This window comes from Pleurodeles waltl, chromosome 3_1, assembly GCF_031143425.1.
Source record: "Pleurodeles waltl isolate 20211129_DDA chromosome 3_1, aPleWal1.hap1.20221129, whole genome shotgun sequence".
NCBI lineage: Eukaryota > Metazoa > Chordata > Amphibia > Caudata > Salamandridae > Pleurodeles > Pleurodeles waltl.
Window position 1 is genome coordinate 1,154,995,043 of NC_090440.1, and position 20,130 is coordinate 1,155,015,172.

The following is a 20,130-nucleotide window of genomic DNA, read 5'->3' on the forward strand; positions in this document are numbered from 1 at the left end:
TATGGGCACTCTGAGGGCGACTCCAAGTGTCCCAAGAAGCCACAGCCCCCCAAAGGAGGGCAGACACCTGGGTTGGCTAGCGTAGCGCTCGGGGAGGAGATGGTCCCAGTCAGTTTTGGGGAGCAGACGGAGGTAACCCTAGTGTCCCTGGGGATGCAGAGATGGTGCCAAAAGCCCCCATGCCTGCCAATACTTCCAAGTATAGACAGTGGGTCACCATCAATGGGCAAAGGGTGGATGTCCCATCGCCACTTCCGGGGTCTTTCAATCAAACCATTTCTCCGAGTCTTAATCATTAGTTTACAAAACCTGATATGTATTTTTCAAGTAAAAAAGCAAAGTGTGGAAGGAAGCTCTAAAATAAATCTCACGCTGTCTCCGGTACATATCAGTAAATGGGGTGATCATCACTCACATTTATGTCATCAGGATCTCACGATGGACCCGGGCTCTTTCGACATCAGAGTGAAATACAGAAGGCTTCCTCCCAGTCTGACTCTCTCATTCTTTCTCTCCCTACCTTATCTATCTATCTATCTATCTATCTATCTATCTATCTATCTATCTATCTATCTATCTATCTATCTATCTATCTATCTATCTATCTATCTATCTATCTATCTATCTATCTATCTATCTATCTATCTATCTATCTATCTATCTATCTATCTACCTATCTATCTATCTATCTATCTATCTATCTATCTATCTATCTATCTATCTATCTATCTATCTACCTATCTATCTATCTATCTGTTGTACCTGACAGCCTTACTGTGGTCACCCCTAACTTTTTTCCTGCCTCCCTCCACTTTTTGGACACTGTTTTTGCTGGTTTTTAGACTCTGCGCAATTTTCCACTGCTAACCAGTGCTAAAGTACATATGCTCTCTCCCTCTAAACATGGTAACATTGGATCATACCCAATTGGACTATTTAATTTACTTATAAGTCCCTAGTAGAGTGCACTATATGTGCCCAGGGCATGTAGATTAAATGCGACTAGTGGGCCTGCAGCACTGGTTGTGCCACCCACTTAAGTAGCCCCTCCTCCTTGTCTCAGGCCTGCCATTGCAATGCCTGTGTGTGCAGTTTCACTGTCACTTCGATTTGACATTTAAAAGTACTTGCCAAGCCTAAAACTCCCCTTTTTCTACATATAAGTCACCCCTAATGTATGCCCTAGGTAGCCCCTAGAGCAGGGTGCTGTGTGGGTGAAAGGCAGGACATGTACCTGTGTAGTTTGCATGTCCTGGCAGTGTAAAACTCCTAAATTCGTTTTTACACTACTGTGAGGCCTGCTCCCTTCATAGGCTAACATTGGGGCTGCCCTCATACATTGTTGAAGTGGTAGCTGCTGATCTGAAAGGAGTAAGAAGGTCATATTTAGTATGGCCAGAATGGTAATACAAAAGCCTGCTGACTGGTGAAGTTGGATTTAATATTACTATTTTAGAAATGGCACTTTTAGAAAGTGAGCATTTCTCTGCACTTAAATCTTTCTGTGCCTTACAATCCACGTCTGGCTGAGTTTAGTTGACAGCTCCTTGTGCATTCACTCAGACACACCCCAAACACAGGGTACTCAGCCTCACTTGCATACATATGCATTTTGAATGGGTCTTCCTGGGCTGGGAGGGTGGAGGGCCTGCTCTCACACAAAGGACTGCCACACCCCCTACTGGGACCCTGGCAGACAGGATTGAACTGAAAGTGGACCTGGTGTACTTCTAAGCCACTCTTTGAAGTCTCCCCCACTTCAAAGGCACATTTGGGTATAAAACAGGGACTCTGCCCTACCACCTCAGACACTTCCTGGAGAAGAAACCTGAACCAGAACCTGCACCCTGACAAGAAGAACTGACTGGCTGCCTAAAGGACTCACCTGACTGCTTTCTTCAAAGGACTGCTGCCTTGCTGTTGCCCTACTGTCTTGCTGCTCTCTTGCTGTGCTGCAGAAGTGCTCTCAAAGGGCTTGGATAGAGCTTGCCTCCTGTTACCTGAAGTTTTAGGACCAAAAAGACTTCTCTCTTGCAACCGGACTCCTTGTGCGGCGGAAAATTAGACGCACAGCTTTTTCCACGGTGAAAAATTCACCGCACGCCGAACCGGAAAGACGCCGCTCGACATCGCGAGGAAAAGATCAACGCAGCGCCTGCGGTGCAACCGGTACTTCGACGCACGGCCCGCATGGACAACGCCGCCCAACTTCCAGAGGGGAAATCGACGCAGTACCTGCCGTGAGGGAGAAAATTCCACGCATCGCCTACTGGAACGACGCGCAGCCGGTCAACAAGCCCAGGATTCCAGACACAGAACCCGGGGCGTCTGAAAACCCAGCGACCCAAAGAGGAGACCCGTCCGTGCGCCGGAAATTGACAGAACGTCTTCCCCGTGTGAAAAACAACGACGCAAGTCCGTGTGTGAAGGGGCGAAACCGACGCACACACCATTTTCCACGCATCTCCTCCTCTGCGCCCCTTTGCGGAGATTTTTCACTCCAACCAGGTACTTTGTGCTTGAAAGAGACTTTGTTTGCTTTTTAAAGACTTAAGACACTCAATAGCACTTTCCAGTGATATCTTTACATTTTCATATTGCATCTTTTATCGTTTTGACTTGCAAATATCCAGATAAATATCATATATTTTTCTAAACACTGTGTGGTGTATTTTTGTGGTGCTATATAGTGTTATTGTATGATTTATTGCACAAATACTTTACACATTGCCTTCTAAGTTAAGCCTGACTGCTCAGTGCCAAGCTACCAGAGGGTGGGCACAGGATAATTTGGATTGTGTGTGACTTACCCTGACTAGAGTGAGGGTCCTTGCTTGGACAGGGGGTTACCTGACTGCCAACCAAAAACCCAATTTCTAACATTGGTGGCAGCGGTGGGATAGGACTTGTATTTGTGCAGTGACATACAGTATCTAAGTATTTCACTGCCTACCCACAGTTGAAGGCCAACTTGATTATTATCTCTTTTTGCAAATTTGTTTTCCTGACAATTTTCTAAACCTAAATCCTCACTCAACATGTCTCAGGCCTGGTCTCAAGCAGGAGATTTTGACCTACCCCTGTTGGAAACATACTGTCAAACAGCTAAAAGGGTTCTGCAGGGAGATGAGTGTACCCACCCAAGGGGCCTCCAGAAAGGAGGACTTTCAAGTGGCGCTGAGGGCCTGGGCAGAAGCCCATTTAGAGGAGGATGCTGAGGAAGAGGAGCCAGAAGATGGCCCCTCAGAGGATTTTTTGCCATCAGTGGGTGACGTTACCACTGCATTGTGCCCTCTTCCAGACCAGGGAGCAGTGTCTCTGATCAAGGCCTGACCGCAGAGGAAAGGAGAGAGGAGAGGGAGTTCGAATTGAAAATGGCAAGACTGAAAATTGAGGCTCAACAGGAGGAAAGAAGGGCAGAGAGAGCCTTGGCCTAAAATAAATTTTTGTTGGCTCATGAACTGAGTCGCAAGGAGCTGGATCTCAAGGCAAAACAGTCTGAATCCAGAAGTAATTGTGGCAGCATACAGTCAGCTGCTGGAGAAAAGAATGTTCGTATACCCAAAAATGTGGTGTCCAGTTTTGTGGTGGGAGATGACATAGATAAATGGCTAGCTGCTTATGAAGTTGCACTAAGGGCTCATGAGGTTCCTGAAGGGCAATGGGGTACAGCTATGTGGAGTTATGTGCCGCCATTGGGGAGGGACACACTTCTCACATTGGACAGACCAGATCAAAACACATACACACTTCAGAAAGCCATTTTACTTGCCAAGTTTGGGCTGACCCCTGAGAAATACATCAGAGGTTCAGGGACAGCACCAAACTATCCACACAAACATGGGTAGATTTCTTGGACTTTTCCAGTAAAGCACTGAATGGATGGGTGCGGGGCTGCAAAGTAGATGATTACACAGGATTGCATAATTTGATTCTGAGAGAGCATATGCTCAGTATTTCTTTTACAGAGTTGCGCCAGCAACTAGTAGACAGTAAGCTGACTGATCCCAGGAACCTTGCTCAGGAGGCGGACCTCTGGACTAGTACCATAGAGTTCAAAAAGGTATCTGGGGGGGACACCCACAAAGGTGGTCCTGGTTCCCATCAGAAGAAAGAGGGGGGAGAAAAACTTAAAAAAAAGAAGTTCTCAAAAGGCCCCCAAAATAGTTCCCAAGGGAGTAGTGGTAACCAGTCCCGGTCTGATTCTCAAAAGAGAGGTTTTACTGACCAGAAGACAGGGAGGTATGTACACCACTGTGCAGAGTGCAATAAGTATGGGCACTCTGAGGGCGACTCCAAGGGTCTCAAGAGGGCACAGCCCCCCCAAAGGAGGGCAGACACCTGGGTTGGCTCGCGTAGCGCTCGGGGAGGAGATGGTCCCAGTCAGTTTTGGGGAGCAGACAGAGGTAACCCTAGTGTCCCTGGGGCATGCAGAAATGGTGCCAAAAGCCCACATGCCTGCCAATACTTCCAAGTATAGACAGTGGGTCACCATCAATGGGCAAAGGGTGGATGTCCCATCGCCACTCCAGGGGTCTATCAATCAAACCCTTTTTCCGAGTCTTAATCCTTAGTTTACAAAGCCTGATATGTATTTTTCAAGTAAAAAAGCAAAGTGTGGAAGGAAGCTCTAAAAAAATCTCACGCTGTCGCCGGTACATATCAGTAAATGGGGTGATCATCACTCACATTTATGTCATCAGGATCTGACGATGGACCCGGGCTCTTTCGACATCAGAGTGAAATACAGCAGGCTTCCTCCCAGTCTGACTCTCTCATTCTTTCTCTCCCTACCTTTATCTATCTATCTATCTATCTATCTATCTATCTATCTATCTATCTATCTATCTATCTATCTATCTATCTATCTATCTATCTATCTATCTATCTATCTATCTATCTGTTGGACCTGACAGCCTTAGGGTGGTCACCCCTAACTTTTTGCCTGCCTCCCTCCACTTTTTGGACACTGTTTTTGCTGGTTTTTAGACTCTGCACAATTTTCCACTGCTAACCAGTGCTAAAGTGCATATGCTCTCTCCCTTTAAACATGATAACCTTGGATCACACCAAATTGGACTATTTAATTTACTTATAAGTCCCTAGTAGAGTGCACTATATGTGCCCAGGGCCTGTAGATTAAATGCGACTAGTGGGCCTGCAGCACTGGTTGCGCCACCCACTTAAGTAGCCCCTCAACCTTGTCTCAGGCCTGCCATTGCAAGGCCTGTGTGTGCAGTTTCACTGTCACTTCGACTTGGCATTTAAAAGTACTTGCCAAGCCTAAAACTCCCCTTTTTCTACATATAAGTCACCCCTAAGGTGTGCCCAAGGTAACCCCTAGAGCAGGGTGCTGTGTGAGTAAAGGGCAGGGCATGTACCTGTGTAGTTTACATGTCCTGGTAGTGTAAAACTCCTAAATTCGTTTTTACACTACTGTGAGGCCTGCTCCCTACATAGGCTAACATTGGGGCTTCCCTCATACATTGTTGAAGTGGTAGCTGCTGATCTGAAAGGAGTAGGAAGGTCATATTTAGTATGGCCAGAATGGTAATACAAAAGCCTGCTGACTGGTGAAGTTGGATTTAACATTACTATTTTAGAAATGCCACTTTTAGAAAGTGAGCATTTCTCTGCACTTAAATCTATTGTGCCTTACAATTCACGTCTGGCTGGGTTTAGTTGATAGCTCCTTGTGCATTCACTCAGACACACCCCAAACACAGGGTACTCAGCCTCACTTGCATACATCTGCATTTTGAATGGGTCTTCCTGGGCTGGGAGGGTGGAGGGCCTGCTCTCACACAAAGGACTGCCACACCCCCAGTTTGAAGACCTCTGCCCTTCTGGGACCCTGGCAGACAGGATTGAACTGAAAGGGAACCTGGTTCACTTCTAAGCCACTCTTTGAAGTCTCCCCCACTTCAAAGGCACATTTGGGTATAAAACAGGGCCTCTGCCATACCACCTCAGACACTTCCTGGAGAAGAAACCTGAACCAGAACCTGCACCCTGACAAGAAGAACTGTCTGGCTGCCTAAAAGACTCCCCTGACTGCTTTCTACAAAGGACTGCTGCCTTGCTGTTGTCCTACTGTCTTGCTGCTCTCTTGCTGTGCTGCAGAAGTGCTCTCCAAGGGCTTGGATAGAGCTTGCCTCCTGTTCCCTGAAGTCTCAGGACCAAAAAGACTTCTCTCTTGCAACTGGACTCCTTGTGCGGCGAAAAATTAGACGCACAGCTTGTTCTGCAGTGAAAAATTCACTGCACGCCGAACCGGAAAGATGCTGCTCGACTTTGCGGGGAAAAGATCGACGCGGCGCCTGCGGTGCGACCGGAACTTCGACGCACAGCCCGCCTGGACAACGCCGCCCGACTTCCAGAGGGGAAATCGACGCAGCGCCTGCCGTGAGGGAGAAAATTCCACACATCGCCCACCGGAACGACGCGCAGCCGGTCAACAAGCCCAGGATTCCACGCACAGACCCCGGGGCGTCTGAAAACCCCACGACCCAAAGAGGAGACCCATCCGCGCGCCGGAAATCGACGCAACGTCTTCCCCGTGTGAAAAATAACGACGCAAGTCCCCGTGTGAAGGGGCGAAACAGACGCACAGGATAATTTGGATTGTGTGTGACTTACCCTGACTAGAGTGAGGGTCCTTGCTTGGACAGGGGGTAACCTGACTGCCAACCAAAAACCCAATTCTAACACTATCTATCTATCTATCTATCTATCTATCTATCTATCTATCTATCTATCTATCTATCTATCTATCTATCTATCTATCAGTCTATCTATCTATTTATCTATCTGTCCGTCCGTCGCCAGGTTCTTCCACTCCATGCTCCTTATACCCTACTGTTTTAGTTCTCAGTATATTTTCTTTGTACAGCCTGAGTCAATTTCACCGGTCCTTGCCCATCTATGCAATCGCTCCATCCCTTGGGATACATTTTAATCCATGCCATTCTCCCTCTTTCCTTCACTACGAGTCGTTTGCCATTCTGCAAATTCGCTGTCTGTCAGACTACCGTTTGTACCTATTACTCCTCTCCTTCGGTATCCTTTCGGAGGTCACCCCTCATCTACTCAAGCCCTCTTCCCTCACCCCACTTCCTCCGTAGGCCCATTCTGCCCATCTCCCTATAGTTTCACTGCCTGGTTCCCAGCACAACTATTACTTGCATGTCAACACATGAAGTCTGCCTCGGGTTCATTAAACCTCCGATAGGTGACGATGGCCGGATGAAGAAAGTATCTTCAGGCAGAGGCCGACAGCTGCATATATTATAAGAAGTATTTTGAATCCTTAATAGGAAGCAGGCGCACGAACAAGATAACATTAATGAAGCAGTGACGAATTTAAGATAGTCCATTCAACGCAAGCTAATGACTCCTCCGTAAAAGTCCTTTTCTGCTGCCTTTTCCCTAACTAGGGCTTAGCTGTTTCTTGAATGTTCTGTCTAGTAAAGTCTAACCTCAACGGTTAATATACAATTTTATTACAATTTTGCATTTCAGAACCATGGCTAGCTCTAAAGCAGGCCATTCTGTGTACCATAATCTGGTGCCGGATTGACTGCAAAAGAGCAAAGGTTGATCCTCCTGCCAGACATAAGGAAGGGGGAGGCCCCTTCCTCTAGGACCGCAAATTAATTTTCTGAGCCCGCTCAATCAGCAGATTAAAAAAATATATTTTATGACAAAGAACTTTGACAAACTGTGAACCCCAGCATGCACCTGCTTCCTGACTCACAGGTTTTCCTCTATTTACAGCAAGGCTGGACTGGAAACCAAAACCAACACAAGCAAAAATGTTCAAACCATCTCTTACAGCGCCGGATGACACTAATAGAATAAGGACATTGATGAGTCATGGCAGTCCTCCTGCACTGAAAACAGCCTCCCTATTCTAGAGCTGGAGCCAGAGTGGAAAAATGGCTAGGCCAGCATTCAGTTCAGTAGTTCAGTTTGTGATATCTGCGAAATACAGGACTTAAAGATGCCACTAAATCTGATCACTTTGCTAAAGCATGGGAAAAGTGGCAAATTGCCAAGGCCACACCTTCCAAGGGTGGCTTTAGAAAAGTGATCAGAAGAGTTAAAAGTCCAACTGTTTCAATTCTGTGCATATAAACAGATTCTTCTTTAAAATGTGTTCTCTAGACATGCACACTCCCATTCAAGCTTGAAGTGCATGCCTGGTCTGCTCAACCCTATCCTCAGCGATCTCAGGTTGTTGGTGTCAATTATATTAACATAGAATGTTTCTGTTTCAAGATTCTTTCCTTAATTCATTTCACATCTTCTACCTCACGCTTTCTCTTTTCCTATCTCTACCTAACAGTAAATACACATCCATTCACTCTGTTTTAATTCCCTGTATCTCATTTTTTTCTCAATGCATCTCTGAGTAACCGTAGTCTCCCTACCTCTCTTTTAAGAGTCCCAATATATCTCTACTACTCTCTGTTCCAACTGTACATCTCTATCACCACCCTATACCTCAACTCTCTCTGTAGCTCATGTCTCTTTCTGCACCACATTATAGTTTCCATCTCATCTCAGTATATTTCGTCAATCTATTACACTTTTCTCTCAACAACTTCTCTCTTTTTACCTCATCTCTCTAGTTCTCTGTTCATTTTTCTCCAACTCCCTCGTTTCGTCTTTTTCAATGCCACTTCACCACTTTATGCTTCACCTCGACCTCACGTATTCACCTCACATCACTTTCACTGCCTTATCTCTTTTTACCTCACCGCCTTTTGTATCCAGCTCCTCACCATTTGTGTGCTACCTTACCTCCCCCACCTTAGTTCCCTCACCTCACTTCTATCACTACCTTTCTGCTTTCTCTCCTCCTCTCTTTCTCTACCTCCTATTTTTTATTATGATTACCACTCTCTCTAACCTGCATGACGATTTGAAATCACCTTCTTCACATCACTCACCTCACTATGTCTCATTTTTTATACACTTCTCTATTTGTCCTTTGTCTCTGCCCCCTCTCGCGGCTCACCTGTTTCTCTCTTTACTTCTTTAGCAAGCTCATCTCTCTTTCTGTAACTCTAGCCCTCAACGTCACCTCTTTTCTTTCTACAGCATATTCCTCTCATCTACATTTCACCACTTCCACTCTCTCTCTCTCTGTCTCTCTCTGTCTACCTTTCTCTCTGCCTCATGAGCTTTGTTACCTGAAATTTCTTTCTATACTATATCTCATTTCGCCCCTTCTCTACTTCACTTCTCCCTCTCTCTCTACCTTTGATCTCCCTGTATTGCTCTCACTGCCTCACCTCTTGTTGGACTTTTTTCCTTAAGCAGGGTCATCCCCAGTCTTTTTGCCTCCTTCCTCCTGGTTTTTCTGACCTCTCGCTGTTGGTTCTAGGACTCTGAGCACTTTATCACTGCTGACCAATGCTAAAGTGCAGGTGCTCTCCCATCTAAAGTTGGTATGATTGGCTTATACCTAATTGGCATATTTAATTTACCTATAAGTCCCTTGTACAGCGGTATCTCTATACCCAGGGCCTGTAAATTAAATACTACTAGTGGGCCTGCAGCGCTGCTTGCACCACCCACTGAAGTAGACTTTCAAACCTGTCTCAGGCCTGCTAGCGCAGGGCCTGTGTGCGCAGTTTTCTGCCACAGGGACCTGGCATCTGAATATACTTCCCAGGCCCAGAACTCCCCTTTTACTACATGTAAGTCGCCCCTAAGGTACGCCCTAGCTAGCCCTATGGGAAGGGTGCCATGTATGTAGAAGGCAGGACATGTGCCAGGTTGCGTGGCCTGTCCTAGTAGTGACAAACAGCCTAACTTGGTGTCTCACTGCTGGGAGTTCTGCCTTCTCCTAGGAGTGCATTAGAAATGCCGTGCCTTATGTGTAAGGGGTATTGTCTGATTTATGAGGGGTAGCGTAGGCATGTTTGGTATGGTTGTGATGGTGATAATAAATGCTGCTTATTGGTGTAGGTGTATTTTGTATTACTATCACAGAAATGCCACTTCTAGAAAGTGCGCATTTATCTGTGCTTATGACTCTGGTGTTTTGCAGCTTGACTCCAATCCACTTCTGGGCAGAGTGACAGTTGGGGCTTTGTGCATACTTTTCAGACAGCCTGAACACACGGAGGGTGGAGGTGTCACAGAGGTGCATCTGCATACTGAATAGTCTTCCTGGGCTGAGAGAAGGGAGAGGCGGGCGCACCTACATTTGTAAAGGCTGTGCCCTGGCCTCACAAAATAGGGTTGTTAACCTCCCACTGATGTTTGGAGCATGTGCTGAAAGGAGAAAGGGGGCACTCCCAGAACCAGTTGTAACTGTCTGGAACCTCCTCTCCCTACCATTGCAAAACATTGTAAGGACTGAGTATAGGTATAGGGGAATTTTCCCCACAATTTGGAGACTCTTGAAACATCCTGGAACTGGACACAGAGACGCTGGAAGGACTCACTAGGGACCGCCATGGACTGCTGCTGCTGTGCTGACCTGTGAACTGCTTGGTCACGATGAAGGACTTGCCACTGGCTGCCTTTCCCTTGTGCTGGCCTGTTGCTGGGCCCCTCCACCTCTGGATCTCTTCTCTGGACTCTGTCTGCCAGGAGCAGGGTGCTGTGGCCCCTGATCCTTGAAACTGTCTGCTTCCATTGTAGGAAGAGCGTCTTCTTTGGGACTATAAAAATGCCAGGAGGAGAGCTTGTCGGTGATGACAAAAATGCGCTCTAAACTGGCGTTCCAATGCCACCCCAGAATACCGACCTTCCGCGTTGAACGCGTTTTCTTATCACTCCAAATCACCGCCGCAGCCTGAGCTGTTCATTTCAGCACGCGTGTGCAGTGCGCTGTGTGTAGCGCCCCCGGGGCAGAAGGAAACCAAGCTCTTGAGGGAGTGTGCGCTCAGGCGTACCCCCGGGGCACCAACGGACCTGTTCGTCGGCTGCTTCCTCGACGGTCGGAGGAGACGGGTCTCTCCCGGTGTGGGAGACCCGCCCTTGATGGGCTGAGGATTGCCGCACTGAGGAGGAGGTGCATGGCCTCCCTGGATGCCAGGGGGGGGCGCACAAGCCCCCGCTTTGCTCGGAGCCTTCTCCCTGCACACCGGGTCTCATTCCCGGCTCCTTGTGGGCCGGTGCCCCTGAACTTGCCCCCCCCCCTTGGGAAGGCCTGTGGAGTCCTGGGGGGCCCCCAATGAACATGGGCCCCAAGAGGGGCCCGTCTTTAAAGCGGAGGGGGTGCGTGGCTCCCCTCTCCTTCACATAAGTGTTGGTGACCTTGGCCCCCTCGTGTGAAGGCCAGTGGAGGCCCGGGGGGGCCCCCAACAACCGCCGACCCCAGGAAGGACTACAAGTAGTACAGAGGGAGTGCATGCTGCCCCCCTCCACCTCAGTGGTCACGAGAGGCCCCCGTTTTGCACAGAGAAGCGCCGTGGGGCCCATTTCTTTGTCTTCTAGGCACTGAAAGTGCCTGCTTCATCATCAACCAGGTACTCCTAAGTCAGTGGTTCCCAAACATTTTCGGCCTACGGCTCCCTTGACCTATTGGCCGTTGACCATGGCTCCCCATTATGTTACTTTTGTTTGGCATGTGGGGGATGTAAGCCCGGCCTCAGAAGTACTTCAATTTTTCTCTCTGAAAATAATGGGGATGAAGCTGTATGTGTGTTCTTGCCCCCTGTCTGTGTGTCCGTGCCTACTGTCTGTGTGTTCCTGCCTATTGTCTGTATGTCCTTGCCTCCTGTGTCCCCATGCCTCCTGTCTGAGTGTTCTTGCATCTTGTCTGTGTCCTCATGCTTCATGTGTGTGTTCTTGCCTCCTGTCTGTGTGTTCCTGCCTACTGTCTGTGTATGCCTCCTGTCTTTTTTTCATACCTCCTGTCTGTGCTCTCATGCCTCCGGCTTGATTGGTAGGCACTACACAAAATTGACAAATAAGTTGCCTATTTATTTTTCTTGAGCTTTGGTGACTTCTTTAATTCCTGGTCCTTTCCATCGACATTTGAGTAAGGGCATGCTGCGGAACAAGCTCAGCATTTTGCCTCCATGGAACTGCCTATATTTTTTTCAACCTGGCTACCATGAGCACCCCACAAAAACATGTCTTTGCCCAAGTCGGAGCCTAAGCAGCTTGAAAACTAAGAGCACCTCGCAGAGACAGCAAAGGGGTGGATCCACGAAAGACTGACATGTACAATTACTATGGTCTAAAAGCAAGACTTGAGATGAGAACCCACAATTTCCAGGTGTCTCATTCTTTGCCACCCTCTCCTAGCCGTGCCACAGGTTAAAAAAAAGGTTGGCTGCTTGGGACTGCAACCCACCAGCAAACCAATATGATTGGGGAAGGCAGCGCTCTTAGACCCCTGCACATATAAAGTGCCTCTCTAGTGTGTACGTAAGTCAAAATGACAGCTTTAACTTCTAGCACGCTGTCCTTAGCTTCCTGCAACAGGGTGACAAACTTGGTAGTGAGCAACCCCAGGCTTTTCTCGTGGCAGTCGAAGGCACCGCTCTGTCACTCTGAGGCAGCGGCCATAATCCGCGCTTGCCTCCCCAGCCATCCTGCGTCACCGCCTCCTGCTTAGTGCAAGTAAATGCACGATAGCCCCATGTGGAGCAGTATTGACAACACAAGAACCCTGGCAGAGTTTCCACATAGGAAGTGACATTGCAGCCTCTCACAGTTGCCAGAGTAACAGGATTGTTGGCCTGTGTTCGGTATGAAAGCTGCCATGCTACGACACTATTAAGGGTAACAGATGGAAGTGTTTTGACTAGTCACAGCAAACCTGGCAGTAGTTAAGCAAAAAGACTAGCTGAAACTCTTAGAGATCATGATGGATGGGGACAGCGTATTGAGGAGTTTAAGACACTAACTATGCATAGGATACCTGATATTAAATCTTTGAAAGGAGAGATGTGATGGGAGGGGGGCTGTAAGGGAATGGGGTGCTAGGTAGTTGGTACAAACCGTTTACTCACCAGCCACTGGTTGTAGGTGTCTGTGTGTGTTTAATTGCCTGCTCTAAATTTTTAAAAATAATTGAACCAAAAGGGATTAGTAAGTCATTTTTTTCACATCCAGATACTATTAAAAATGACATGCCGTTTTCCTGTGGTTTTTTTCATAGAACGACTGAAGTGTCCATTTCCTTATGCATTCTCATTTGCTTTTTAAAGTACAAAATCGAGAAAGAGTTCCACATGACAAGAGAAAACAAACCACAACAGATAGAAAGGTCGACAGTGGCCCTCTGGTTTGCAGTTTATAGCTCCCGAGTTACTGAGAGAATGTCCTTGAACGTGGCATTCCGTCAGATTTCGCATTGGCCCTCAACTGCTAGTGTATGGGTCCATAAAATTATTATTTTAGACAAGGTCGAGTTGCTAAGAATGGATTAAATATGTAAAAGAGGTGAACATTTTGTATTGTTAAATGCATCTTGGGAACAATGTCAGTGTTGCTTATTTTGACCAGTGTCTGTAGAAAATGTTTCCCCTTCAGACACTTGCTATGATCCAGTGGTTCCCCGAACTCTGTGCTTGGAGCACGGCGCCCCTAGCTAGTTCTGACGGCGCACAGGGGTGCCACGGCGCACAGTTTGGGAACCACCGTCCTAAGTGACAATATATATACCAAAAGTTTTTATTGGAAACCTTATTGCATTATGTGTTGCCTACCTGTTTTATGATATTTTTATACATGTGTGCAAATGTTCCTTTTATGGACATGCTTGCTAATATGTTTTTCTAACTTGCCATGAGTTTTCCAATGTTCCTGCTATGGGCATTTTATGATATTCTTATGACAAGTGCTTTGGTGTAATAACTTGTTTTCCTGACTACTGCTTATGTTGCAGAATACTGAGTATCCTGTGTGTTAGGTGTGACTACTGCTAGTTTGCAGAGTAACTAATGTGTAATGTTCTGACAACTGCTACGGTAGCAGGATAGTACTGATATGTGATGTTTGGTCTAATAATTGCGTTGTGTACAATACAGTATATTTTCATATAATCTGGTGTTGTGTTTCCTTTGTGGTGGGGGTATTGTGTCATGTGTGTTGTGTGTGTTGTGCAAATGCTTTACACATTTCCTCTGGGATAAGCCTGACTGCTCGTGCCAAGCTACAAAGGGGGTGAGCAGGGGTTATCTTGGACGTGTAACTCCCTTGCCCTGACTAGAGTGGGTAAGTTCTGCCTGGCTGAGGTGCATACCCTAGCCAACCAGAAACCCCATTTCTAACACCTCTCTACAAACCTTATTTGACCTCTCTCTGCCTCTACCGCTCCTTAACCTCCAACTCACCACTCCTTCTACTCTACCTTTCCCTCTACCTCAGGTGTTGGTCCATCCAACCCCTGCCCCTCTCACTACATTTCCTTGTCCCTGTGTCTGGCTTTTTCTACCTCAATCTAAACCCTTGCCAATCTCTCTGCTTATCTTTCTCTCATTACCGCTTCCTCTTTCAGTGTCACTGTGTCTCTCTATCCAGCCACCTCACCTTTCCTCATTTACCTTCTGACTCTCCATCTCTCCTCTCTCTCTGCCCTATATCTTTCTCAGTCATCTCTTCAGTTTGCCTCTCGTGCTATAGTTTTCGTTATATTCGCTATGCCCTTCCCCTGCCTCCCACATCTCCCTTTTTTCTTACTCGGGATAGTTGCAATTCATGGAGTAGCCAGAGAAGCGTACATGTAGAAAGAGCAGATAAGGGAGAAAGCAGGGGAATAAAATGAAGAAGAAAATGACTAAATTGTACCTGATAGAAAGGTGGAAGTGCTCTGTGTACTCCTTTGATTTGGACTGTTGCAGCAAGACTGCCAGTTGTGAAAGAGGATTTATTTGTGATTATGAGCATCTGGCATTTAAATATACAATCTGAAGAGCTGGGCATATGGCTTACGTTAGCAGTATGTACTAGTCCACTAAACAGCCACCAAGTCACGTTCACTACGTGTTTCCTCAAAAGGGAGGAAATTGCACTAAATTAATTGTTTTATGAATGATTGTTCAAACTTTCTTTTGATATTGCTTGGCTGGTGAATGCTCGACAGCTTGAACTTGTGGTTGTTTTTGTCTGTCTCCCTTTCGAAACTTTTAAATGCATTAATTATCGGGCTTCATGCGGGCTTGAATTACTTTGAAATGAGTAATAACTTCAAACTTGGGGAACAGGGAACTCAGAAATAATTCTTACCCAGGGTCTTAAAATTCCTCAACGTAGCACCTAATAATTTTAGGAAAATGTCACACCGTTCATTTTATATTTAAGTCCGGGCCGAAGTCTTGGATGCCGAGACACTTTGCCGCATATTACAGCCTCTCGCATGGACACAGAAGTCTTGAACAAATCTGTATTCCCGTCTTTCAGATGCAGTGTCTAGCTTGGATTTTATTTTTTGTAATGTATGGATTGGAGCTATAAAGATCAAACCGGTGCCATCTCAAACATAACTTAGGTTACAAATACTTGCTCATTCTATTTATTAGGAAATGTGTAACTGAGGCTTAATATATCTACTAACAATTGTGGATTCTTCTCCAATTGTCCAGCTTCATTTAATAGTAGCATTAATAGAAATAATCACCATCATCGCTACTATGTGGGGAGACTTTGAACCCCAATGGATAATCTGTGTATCTGTGGCATCAAATCAGTTCCTCGATGGGGCTCCACTCCCATTTTTCAGAGCATGATCAGAGCCTGTCAAGTTGTGCAAAGCTCAGCCTGAAAAAAGGACTCATCATGTCAAATTCAGGCAGCCAGGCACTTTAAGATGAGCTAATGCACCCGTGTCATGGAGCCCAGAAAAGCCCATCGAGAATCCTCTTCTTGAGGATGAGAGAAAGCATCACAGTACTTTAGGTATTATAATCCTTGAAGTATTCAGGGCTGACTGCCAATGAGAGACACACACCACTATTTCCCTCTCATCACAGAGTGGGGTCAGATCTGAAGTGTCACTTCTCACTGACCCCACCCCTCTCTTTGATGAATTAGGGCATGTCCCCATCTCTTTGGTTGACCATTCCAATGAGAGGAGGCAGTGGAATTCGTTGGTTCTTTCCTCCCTGCTAAAGCCTCCAGGTCCTTCGAGGCTTTCAACTTTCTCCCTCCCCCACAACCTATTTCCTTCTACTACAATGAGCCACCAAGTAAGTAAATCCATTCAATGTTTGCATGCTTGTGTCTACAGAAGTGTATGTGTACTTGCATGTGTGTGCTTGTGAATGTGTATATGTAAGTGTTGGAATGTACATACTTGTGAATGGGCATGTGTATGTATGTCTGTGTGTGTTTACTTGTAAATGGAAGGTTGTGAGTATATGTGTATGTACATGCTTGTAAATGGGTGAGTGTGGGTAGGGCACATGTGCGTGCTTGTGAATGGAAAATTGTGCGTATGTGTGCCTGTGTGTGCCTGTGGGGGGAGGGGTGGAGGTGAGTATGTGTATATTTGTGCCTGTACCACAACTATTTAAATTTATCAGCCACCACTGCTGTGGATCCAACAAGGGCACCTTGTAGAGGACCATCCACCATCTGTAGATATCTATGTCAGCTTGCTGGGGACCTTTGTGTTGTGAAGGGAGCACCACAACACAGTGCAGCCCTTCACTGCATTATATGTTTGCAGAGTGGGTGCCATGTTTAAAGTCACAGCTCACCTAAAGTTTTTGTATTGAGAAGATAAACTCCCGATGTGAGAGATTGTTTCTCAATACACCAAAAAAATGGCACCTATATGCAGGGAGTTTTCTTACTACACATAGAGGCCATTCTTGATTTTCCACATCTATGTCCACCATATTTTGCATGCCAGATTCAGAAAAGGAAAGTGAGTGATGGTCACTGTGGCCACAATAGGTTGTGGCAACTAACATTGTGACTTGGCAGCACTTGAAAGAATAGCATATGGGTTAACCGTTTTCGCAGTTGAAAGCTCCAACAGAGTAAATACAGCACTTCCTCCAACTATAAATCCAGTGGAAGAACCATGATCGTGGAGGGTGGGAGCATGACGTGACGAATTTACCGTGATGCTCCTGCTCTGTCAAGATCTAACTTAGGCCCTCAGTGTTTGATATAGACTTCAATCCTGCACATCTGCTATTTTTAAATTATGTAAACAACAGATGTTACTAATATACAATTTAAGGTACTCAATTTACCATCTTCAGAAGGACTGAATACTGAGCCTGTCTTACTGGGATTTTAAGTCATGACCATCAGAAAAATGAATTTGTCAGTGGTGAGTGTTGAGCAGCTTGCTTTTTTTAAATGTAGCTAAGGCACCGCTGCCACTAAGATGAAAGAGCTGAATGAATATTTGGTTCAGTGGAATGCTATCACTTGCCTGGTGTGATCTGTCAAGAAGCATCTTGACCAAGGACTCCTTCAATAGATATATTTAGCAATGTCCAGGTTGGTATAGTCAGGTTATGTTGTACACTGCAAACAACAGTCTAGATCTATTGATGCACCCTTTTAGCTTTCTGTGTGATGTTAACATGCTGTTATTCATCTCCTAGGTTAGACAGCGGCCTTGATGGAGTGAGAATTGAAAGCAAAGGTCCTATGTCAATGCTGACATTCTTCAATGTCTCTGAAAAGGATTATGGGAACTACACCTGCATGGCATCCAACAAACTAGGGAACACCAATGCCAGTGTTATCTTATACGGTAGGTGCTATAAATTGACAACTTTTATGGTCAAAAGACTGCCTAAAGAGATATGAAACCACTCCCCAGAGAGGTTAGTCCTTCATTGAATGAGGAAATAGTATACTCAGATATCCTCTGAAAGTGGAATTCAGGATGGACCAAGGCCAGCAAATTAAAAAAGGAAAACATTCATAGATTCTGGAGGTACACGTCTATGATTTGTATCAGCAAGTTATATAGGGCACATTTGATACTCCAAATTCAAGATTGGAGGAGAACCTGTTATATTGTAATTATTTGAGAGGTACTACATTCATTTATAATTCATAGAGGAGGAAATTCACTGTTGAACAGTTTTTGGAAATTGAAAGTCCAATCACGAGCATCCAACAGATCTGTTTATGGAAAGAGCTGTTCAATGATACATTCTAAACATGGAATAATTCATGGTAATATCTAAGAACCTTGAGGAAGCATTCATTACTTTCTCACGAATGAGCTCAAGATGTAAGGCGTGAAATGGCCATAGAATTTTCACTACTCTCACTGAGTATTAAACAGGGACATAGACACAAATACATGTCAGGAAAGTGAAGCCTTCAAATTTGCTGACCAAGTGAGGGCCTTTAGTAAAGCCCTGACACATTACATAACGGATTTGGTTCTTTGGTTTGGGCCTTTTTTAAGAACCTCTGGACAGGAGCTATGTATTGCCCAGAAAACATACAAACAAATAATATTGCCTTGTTTTGTCTTGTTTTTGACATGACATACCTATAACACCCAAACTGAAAATCCAGGATCTGGCATTTAATTTAACTCCCACCTCCACCTTCTAGATCCATGGACTCATCCTGTCTGCCCGCCCCTTTCCGTTCACAAGTGCTAACCCTTCCACCCATTGTTTAGCAAGGAGAAAAACTTCCTAAGTACATGCACTTATCTCTCATGAGGGATTACTCTTGCCAGTCTAAGGCATCACTTGACACTGATGAGGTGGTCTATCACAATGGTTTGGTATAACGGGTTGTGATCAGTGATACCTGAAGAGCAGTAGATGTGCACATCAAGCTTAGTTGCAAATGCCGTTGTGCAATGACCACATTCTTGGTGGCATCATCTCTTTCAAATCCGATCTTCTTTTGCATTCTCATTTCCATTCTATTTTTGTCAATTAATCTTTTAGAATACCAAAACATCATAGCAGTCTAAATTCCCTTCCATCAATCCTGCTGACACTAGGTTCTCGAAAGCTTTCAGCACAATGCAAGTTGGGAACTGGAAAATCTGTCCTAAATCTCCTGACCCAAATTTCAATTTCATTAAAAATATCACCCAAAATGAAAAATCCCTCAAATGTGCTGTTCAGGAACTTTGGTGCTAATTCTGCAATCACTGCTGTATATGTTGGGATCCTGAAGGGATGCCTAAAGTCGCCGCTTTCCTATGTACTGATGTTCAAATTTGTCGAAGATGCCTGTTCCTGTTTCATGTAGACACGTGGGTGAAGCGCACATCATCTGTGCACATCTCCGACGGCACTGGAGCTGAAACGAAGTGCACTGCCAACGGTTCTGCTAGTGTTTTTTTCAAAGAACTTGTAGAAAGATCTTGGAACCCACATCGTCTGGTGTCAGACAACTTGTCGCACTTCACAAAACATTTTGGTCTATATTAGCATTTTGTTAGACACCTGAATTTATGACACTGCATTGCTACGGACAGATCTTTTGTAACTGACAATGCTCAGAATGTCATTAAGTGCATTTTCTCGGGCATACACTTCATCGCACATACGCTAATCCGATCACTCAGAACTCCTATCCTGACATTCGTCATCAATCAACATCTGCTCCCCTTGCCTACTATCTACAAATACCTACACACGTTTTAATCAATCAGCTGGAATCAATGAGTGCTTGAGACATTTTCAATCAGAAAACAGCATTCCCACTCAGTGCCCTGCACGGTGCTTCATATTGTGGAACACAACAATCTATACAGTCGAGAGATTGCACGAGCAGGGAAGAGCCTCATCACTGGATAATGACGGGCCACGACATTAGCAGCATTGTTTCTCCTCAATCAACGGGCCATCGTATGGACACTTCTCGACGTCCCAGGGCTTTTTGAGCAGGCACCTCGTGACATGAATGCGATGCAGCTCTCACCTAGCAAGGTCATTGCGTTCGCGCATGTGCGTACGGTAACACCGGAGGCAATTCGAGAACAAAACATCTCTGTCGAAGTTGAGTGCCTAGCGACAACGCTTCCTCAGCAACTTCACAGATGGTCTGACAGACGGTATGAAGTAAGGCGGATGTTAGTGCAACCTTGATGGATGCTCTTCTAAATTCAGAGCATTTACAGAGAGACATAGTTGTACTGTTTAGGCCTGTTTTTCACCCTAGATCATGAATTTTGAGGGACGTCAATCATTCACTTCACCTTCACGCTAT

The 20,130-nt window shown here is 45.6% G+C and overlaps 1 protein-coding gene across 1 annotated transcript in view; it reads left to right on the forward strand.

The window, feature by feature from the left end:
* The window catches only part of OPCML (opioid binding protein/cell adhesion molecule like), a 1,147,432-nt gene that overhangs the window by 1,065,895 nt on the left and 61,407 nt on the right, over positions 1-20,130 (forward strand). Inside the window, exon 6 of the mRNA XM_069224456.1 lies at positions 17,538-17,689. Within this exon, the coding sequence (XP_069080557.1) occupies positions 17,538-17,689 (152 nt within the window). The remainder of the gene's footprint in view (positions 1-17,537; positions 17,690-20,130) is intronic.